This window comes from Hippocampus comes, unplaced genomic scaffold (genome assembly GCF_001891065.2).
Source record: "Hippocampus comes isolate QL1 unplaced genomic scaffold, H_comes_QL1_v1.1 scaffold44, whole genome shotgun sequence".
Taxonomy (NCBI): Eukaryota; Metazoa; Chordata; class Actinopteri; order Syngnathiformes; family Syngnathidae; genus Hippocampus; species Hippocampus comes.
This window is the reverse complement of record NW_017805546.1, coordinates 411,003-419,235: the sequence shown is the minus strand read 5'-3', so window position 1 is coordinate 419,235 and position 8,233 is coordinate 411,003. Positions and strand designations below refer to the sequence as shown.

At 43.2% G+C, this 8,233-nt stretch overlaps 1 protein-coding gene and 1 long non-coding RNA gene across 2 annotated transcripts in view; both read right to left on the bottom strand.

The window, feature by feature from the left end:
- Positions 1-455: 455 nt before the first annotated feature.
- Positions 456-8,233, bottom strand: part of LOC109521610 (uncharacterized) — a 12,086-nt gene continuing 4,308 nt past the window's right edge. The window contains exon 3 of the long non-coding RNA XR_002169398.1: positions 456-466. This is a non-coding gene — a long non-coding RNA (uncharacterized LOC109521610). The remainder of the gene's footprint in view (positions 467-8,233) is intronic.
- LOC109521609 (transcription factor HES-5-like) lies at positions 5,227-6,074 on the bottom strand. The gene is given in 3 exon segments (XM_019879556.1): positions 5,227-5,532; positions 5,535-5,675; positions 5,759-6,074. Coding segments are annotated over 3 exon segments (315 nt in total). The 5' UTR covers positions 5,810-6,074; the 3' UTR covers positions 5,227-5,409.

Here is an 8,233-nt window from a genome sequence, read left to right as displayed (position 1 = left end):
AGGCCACGCTCAGCTTTTTAGCGCAGAGCAACTTCCCGGAGTCTTCACGGAGACTTCAGGGTTGTCTACCGCTGACGAAGCTTCTGTGAGAGAAGCGAAACGTCCTTTTTTGTTTTGTTTTTTTTTTTTTTGTTTTTTGTTTTTTGTTTTTTACCCACAGGTACAGATGACGACTGACAGAACCCTTTCTACGATGGAACTTTCCTGTACGACTGAGAGCCTCCACAAGCATGATTTATAGACCAGTAACAGAATTTTAAAATCTACTCTCCATCTGACCGAGCTGCAGATAAGACATGACCACATCCTCAGTCTTGTCATTAAAGGCGGAATCATTGCTAATTGTTGGATTTTGAGCTTTTTCCATAATTGTTATTTTAGTATTACAGTATTAACTTTAGTGGGCTCACAAATGGGAGTGCTGACAACTTTGCAAGAAATGAATTGTGTTTTTCCTACTTTCTGACTATGGGCCAGCATGGCAGACTTGTTGATTAGGACATAGTACTCTCACAGTTCTCAAATTCTGGGTTTGACTCTCGACTCCTGACTTCCTGTGGCTTCTGCACGTTCTCCAGGTCTGACTTCCTCCCAAAGCCCCGAAAACGACATTGCCCTTCGATGTCAATGTGAAACAAGTGAGGCGCAAATACATTGTGCAATTTGCAATATTTATTCTTTCATTTAAAAAAAAAATAAACAATCTGATATAACACAAAACAAACTGAAAGCGTACAACATGTGCATACACCAAACAGTAGAGTCCCCTTTTAAAGAAAATAAAAGGTATATAATGCAGGTGAGCCCTTGAAACAAGGCAGGACATATATGGAAAATGTGCTCGGCCGCACATTCTGCTCCGAAGGCAATCTAAAAAAACATTTGCAGCCTTAAAAAAAAAAAAAAAAGTGGAAATAGTTGAGAGGTTGAAGAGTAACACAACCATAAGACACTTTGTGTGAAAAAAAAAATAGCAGCAAAGTCAACAAAGGTCCACCACCAACAGCCTCTCCACCTCCAAAACCGCTTGAGTGAGGCAAACAAAACTTGAGATGAGTCTCTCTGTGAAGTCGATTATGGGCAAGAGGCTAGCAGCAAAGCGGTGCTAGATCCTCGTCCGCGTCAGGAAAAAGTCGCAGGAGTTCCCGGGCGGGTTTGGAGTAACCCTGGTGGGAGAGCAGCGTCCTCCTCAGCGTCAGGAAGCACTTGCTCTTCTCCAGCAGCTCGGCCAGGGGAAGGCCACGCTGCAGTACCAGCTCCTCCAGTAGGGTGCGCAGTTTCTCCATGCCGCCGCTGCATTTCTTCTCCAGCGTGTGCAGCTTACACCTGAAGAAGAGAAGAAAAAACGTTTCCATCATCTGATTCCGCCATGTACCTCCGTGCCAATGTCAAAATGTTCGGAACATCCTTCACTTGGGTGCAATTACAACTGTTCCTAATATTTTGACCTTCACTCGTAGCAAATTAAGGGGACAAAAATATTTTTAAAAAACGCTGAACTGCATCCAACTGGAGGTTGTCCCTAATGTTTTGACTCACCTGTGTCCCTAAATAAGGCAACACATTTTTGGAACAGTGTACAGTCGGATGTCGTTTTAGCTGTTCCTCATATTTTGCTTCCCTTATTTAGCTACATAAACATTTCGAAAGATTGCACTTGTTCCCAATATTTTTACGTACCTGTGTCTCTAAATAAAGGAATCAAAATATTAGAAACAAATGGTTGTTCCTCATACTTTAGTTCCCTAAATAGGAACACAAAAATGTACCCAAAAAACCCCAAATAGGATCAGCCCTAAGCCAGTGACTTTCGATGTAGTCAAATAAGGAAATGAAAACATTAGGAACAGCCCTCATTTGGATGCAATTGTGGCTGTTCCTAATATTTGGACCCTCACGTTGCAAAATCAGGAAACCAAAATATTGTGGATTTACATTTTTCAATTCTCCCAGTCAGACTTTACACTTCATAACGATAAAAATAAACAAACGAAAATATATATAGGGCCTCACCTAAAGAGCTGCTCCTTGATGCTGTCCTGAAGTTGGAGATCTGCATACTGAGACATGATGTGTTATGCTTTGGAATCCAAATGGTCGTGACGAGATGGATCGGTAGAGCATGTCTCATTTATGTTCCTCGGCGGCCAATCACAGGCCAGCGTGCTGCGGTCAGGGGTGCGAGTCCTGGGTGGGGGGCTGGAGGGAGGAGATGGGAGGTGGGTGTTTTCGGGAGGGGGGAAAATGGCAAGAATGGCTTGTCAGACAGAGCAGGTGGGCTGCTCGCTGGTTGCCGGAAGGTCAGTGGGAAAATGTTGGGTGTACACGACCCAAACGTGCGACACCCCCACTCCATGAGACGCCCAGATGAGACCCAAGCGTGTGACAGAAATGTGCGACGGAGTCTCACGAGAAAACATTCACAAAAATATTTGTGAAAGGACGTTTTGCTATTTTTTCCAAAAGTAGAAGTATTGACTAAGAAATGTTCATTCTAAATAAGGCGTCAAATGATTTCGAGTAAAATAAATTCTGACATCACGAATTTGTCATCGTTTCTTTTTGATGAGGCCTTTTCCTTCTTTTTTCTTTTCCTACAGTTTTCTTTTTGCATCCAACTATTCATACATTCCCCCTTCCTTCCCCCCTTTCTTTTCGATGCTGCCTCCTTTATTTCTTCCTTCTCCCACCCAGCCATCCCTCATTCTTTCCTTTGTTCTGGCTCACTTCCAACTATCCTTTATCATCTTCAAACTTTCTTACGTTTCTCCATGATCATCAACATCGTCATTTTTTTCACCATTCTTCCATCCTTCTTTCTTTTCTTCCATCTATCGCCTTTCATGCCTGTTCTATCTATCATCTATCTATCCATCCATTTTTCTTCTTGAATTTGCTCTTGTCTTTTAACCATCCATTCATCCCGCCTACTTCTTCCCTTCCCTCTATCCTCTCCCTTATTTTACCCGCAACCATCCAGCTATCCCTTGTTTTACATTTCATCCATCATCACTATGCCCTTATCTCAACTCTTCTCCGATCTTCTGCCATCTTTCCGTCTTGTGTTGATTGTTGCCGTGGTAACATAGTTACAAGACCCCGTGCGCGTGCGCGCGTGTGTGTGTGTGTGTGTGTGTGTGTGTGTGTGTGTGTGCGCGTGTGTGTGCGTGAGTGTGTCTTGCGTCCGTCGTGTGTTTCCCACAAGCGGATGGTCGGGCAGCGGGCAGCGGGCAGATGGCGGTTGAGTCAAGTGGCCTTCTGGCTAGGCCTGGGAATCGAGCCGAGGCTTTTGTGGGAGTAGACACACTTCTATTATGCTGGCCGCCTTTCAGCAGTGTGGGAAGTCGTGTGTCACCGAGGCTCCCAGCGCCCTGTGTGGAAGGGGATGGGGTGGGCGAGGGGGTGTTGACGGCACTTGAGCATGTCCAGTCATGTGGTGGGAAATGTGCAGGGTGGAAGGAAAGATGAACATCTGCAAAGACGGAGCAGAGATGACAAACAAAATAAGAACTGTTTACAACAGTGTTGACTGGTTGCAGTTAGACATCGTTTATACACCAACCGGCCAAAAGATTTGGTCCACCTGTACAACATTATTGCATTATAATGAGAGCCAATTTTAATTTTGGGGGATAATTTAATTTTTTTTTTAATGGTTCATAAGTGGCAAAAAAATGTTGTTTTTTATGCTGGATTCCCGCACTGAGGCAACACTTCCATTTATAATCATATAAAATTGTAATTAAATTAGGTTTTGTAAAAAAAAAAAAAAAAATTTAAAAAAGGAAAAATATATAAAATACAAGGGAAATTAAATGAGCAATAATAATATTATGAGTGCATATGGTTTACTTACCACATACTACAGAGGCAAAAAAATTACAATGAAATTAAAAATAATGAAATTATGATATTCATGTCGCTGTGCGCATGCGCAATCTTGGAAAGATACTTGTGTAGTTTAGCACAGCATTACACTGAAGAACACCGAATAATTGAAGGATGGAGTCTCTTGTCACTTGGATGTTTAAAACAAGCTTAATTCGAAATATTAATAACGATATTATGTTATGTGGAAACGGCGTTTAACTATTTATTTTTTTGCTTGTAAGTATTCTAGTAGCCGTAGTGCTAGCTTTGCGGCGTTGTGTGCGTCTATTTTTATCTTCCGGGCTGGTACGTTCCTTCTTTTATATTCCGGCATTGACGCATGTACTGCATTGAATTTCGCTTCCTTTTTCTGAATATAATAATAACAATAATTTAAACTTTAAATGAACATTTTTTTTAAATTACAGATCTGAATTGAAGTTGGTTGGATATAATGATGGATGAAGAAGTTATAAACCATTTTTTTCTTAAAAAAATGAAAATACTATGCAGTAAAGTTGTAATATGAAATCAGATCACAACACGAAGTGTTTACAATGACGCATTTGTTTATTGGCACAGGGTCAACTCTGCAAAGTGCTGTCACACAATCAGCCGCAATCACATTTGTCTTTACAACAGACAAAAATAGGAACACTATTGGTTCAAACAAAACAAAGACACAAAACAAGAGAGATCAGAAGTTTTCACAGGTGACGGTCACGTGCCATAGAACTATGTCCAATGAGTGGACAAAAGAGACCAATATGATCATTCACATTGCATTAAAAACATAATGTCTTCACATCCAACAATGTATGAAAAGATCAAGCAACAATCACAACTTCAATTTCGAATGCAATCATAATCGCCATGCAACATGCATGATGGAATGTTATGATAAGACATGATTGCTGTTGTTTCCAAAGGAAAAGTCATCCAGCAAGAAGTCACATCATTATCATATAAAATATATGAAAAGATTATTAAGTATTACTTTTGTTTCCATCGGAAAAGTTACCTATACATAAAAAATAATGACAATCAAGATCAGCATGATGATATCCATCACCTAACAAAATGAATCATATGAAATACAAATGCAATCCTATGTGATTCATGCAACGTGCATGACAAAATGTTGTATTTTATCCAAAGGAGGACCAAATAGTTGAGATCAATATGATCAAAAACACAAGGAAAGAACACTATCATCATATTAAAACATATGAAAAAGCTTTAAAATGATGAACAATGATTGCCAAAGCAATCAGAATATGCACACGTCTGACAAGACAATATTATTGTGGTTGTTTTCATAGGACATAAACCAGCAAAAACAAAAAACAAAAAAAAAGACCAGAATGATCAATAACGTCATAAATTAAAATAGTCACCATTTCTTTAAAAAAAAGAGAAGGAACCAATTGCAAATGCAATCAGATGTGACTCATGCATTGTGCATGACAAAAGCTATTCCGATGATATTTCCCATCAGAAACAAAACAAGTTGAGGTCATGACATGACAGCAGCTCACGTCAGCCTGGAGAGCTGAGAGGAGAGAAGTCCTCTTCTCTGCTCTTCTCCTCACAGGAAGACCTGAGCTGCCTGAAGCGCGTCCCGGCTAGGGGGACAGACCAGATTCTCCCGAGGAAGCAAACGAGGTCATCTCCAGGACGTCCGCCTTGTCCATCTTGGAGTCGTTGTGCTGCCGGAGGAACTCGGCGGCCAGGAGAGACTTGAGCTGCTCGATGCTGCTGTTGATTCGCTCTCGCCGGAACTTCTCCACCAGAGGCTTTCGGACCTGCGCTGGGAACAAACGTGGGATGAGGACGCTTGTCGAAGACGACGACCGTGACGATGATGGGACGATGAAGATCAACGTACCTTGTGTGTGAGAGTCAGGTGAGCGTCTTGCAGAGAGATCGCAGGTGCCATGGCTGGATGTGTGTGCTGGCTGCGCTCGAGGTGCTTTCTGCTGGCTTCATGCCTCCTATTTGTAGTTCCGCATCTCCATATCAATGCGGGCCTCTGCACTTTCCCACACTGGGAGGCGGCCAATCAGAGAGCGGCATGGGGGTGTGTGGGGTGGGGGGGGGGACAATAGTTACATCTCAGGGGAGCAGCTGGACCACTGCGCGACGTAAGGAAGGCTTTGTGAGGGTCTTCGAGGGGTCTGGTGGGAAAGTGCTGACCCTGGAGAGAGCACATCTTGGGGCAGGCACACTCCATTAGCATTTTTTTCGGGAGGTGGGGGGCTATGTGCGCCATGACCAAAATCCTTTCGGAAATGTAACCAGTGTGATGTTTTAGTGCTCATGCTGGTCGCGTTACATGTCCCACTGTTTTGACTTTTTCTCAAAATGACGGTGAAAGTGTCAAGTTGAAATGTCCGTTGAGCTAATCGGTCATCCAAGCGCTGCATTCAAATGTCATTTTGGCCTCAGTGGTCAACGTGATGTCTTCACGTGTCTATTGCGAGTCAGCGTTGCATTCAAATGTCATCTAACATCAAGGTGAGAAGATCACCTCCAATTTGCTTTTCAAGAAGGACACAAAAGAGTTTTTTGGAAAACTAAAGTATGGGAAAATATCATATGCTTCAATTTGAAGCATATCACCACTGTTGATGCGTTTTGATGAATGACGTCCAACATTCCAGCGTCCTGGACTGAATCAAAGGTGCAAACCATCAGCTCGGCGTCTCCTTCACTTGTTGGCCATGAAACACGGCGGTGGGAACCATTTGCAAAGGTCGAAGGTCAAAGTTGATTCCACACGCCAAATGCTCCCGCTGAAGTGACGGCGTGAAAGGGGCTCTCTGATGCGCTGCATAATGGCACACGCTTGCATTGTTGCCGGTGTGGGAAAGCGGAGCGGAGTCTCTCTCAGAGCCGATGCGGGACAATTGAAGCTGACCTTTGACCTGCCGCGATGTGATTGCGCCATCATGAGCAACAACATGACAATATTGGTAAAAAAAATAAATAAATTAACGAACTAAAACAAAAATCAATACAGAGGAAATTACTCAATGATGAGAACACTAACACGGGTTTTTTTCTCGACTTTCTTATGCAGCACCTGAGTCGCGAGAATTTCAAATCCACATTTTTTTCGCATGTTTGTTTATTTTTATAACCCGTGTCCTGTTCTAATATCATGGCTACGGTTCAATCGTAGTTTCTACCTGTTCTTGTCAGACAGGTTCCTCGTGTCTCCCAATCAGCTCTCTCCAGCCGCTTGTGTTTTGTCCAGGTGTGCCTCATAGTTTCTTCACATTGCTTGTTTGAATTCAGTGGCTTTGTTGAGTTCTTGGTTCGTTGTTGCTTTCAGCTGTCACGTACCTCTCTTCAGGCTTCATGCTTTGGGGAGGTTTTTCTTCTTGTTTCGGTGTGTTACTTTGAGTTTTACTCACGCTGAACCTTGTTAGCCTTATTTTTTTGGTGTGTGTCCATAATCACGTATAGTACAAAATACATTCATAATGAAGACTTTTTTTTTTCTTGAGACTATGATTAAATTGTTCTTAAATTTGACATTGTCGGTTATCAGCCTCTGACGTGTGCCACTTTCAGGGATGACATGATGAGTTTGTGAAAGAGCTGCGCGAGGGCGCCACCGGCAGGCCGCTACCTCCAAACTCCAGAGGGATTTGGCACACTTCAACTAACAGCTGTCACCGGCGGCCAGCGCCCTTTCCCTCCAGATGGTGTCTTGCGTGTGTGTGCGTGGGAAAGTGGTGACCCCAACAATGACTTTGACCCGGCACACGCCATGATGATGTTAAGGGGGATGGCATGCAAACAGTGGACAGCGCCACTCATGACAAGAAACAGTGAACAAAAAAAAATCAATGTAGTTGTGTTGCATTTGTCCTATTTACTTATTTTATTTTCATACAGGAACTCAATTGCGCTCTGACATTTGAATGCACCACTTGCTACTGATTCCTCTGAACACAATAGCGAGATGCTAATCAGTGCCCGTGTCACTCAAATGGACTTCAGCGTGTGTGTTAAGCCGCGTCTCCAGGGTTGCACAGAAAAAAAACGCTTGTCCCAGGGGGCTTCCTCAGGGACGAGCACCCACCACCCCTCCTGCGGTTCCCACACTAAAAACAATGCAAGTGTGTCTCATTAGACGGGCACCACAAAACACGCGAGCCAGGATGCCTCGACGGACAAACGTGCGTTTATGACGCAACTTGTTGTTGGCATGTGATGGTGACTGCTGTGAGGAGACGCTCCTCACAGCAGAAGCACACACACACGTTCCTGCAAAAGCACAAAGACATGAATGGGCCTGAGGGCCGACTGGCTTCAAAACACACACACACACACGCAAAAACACACACACACA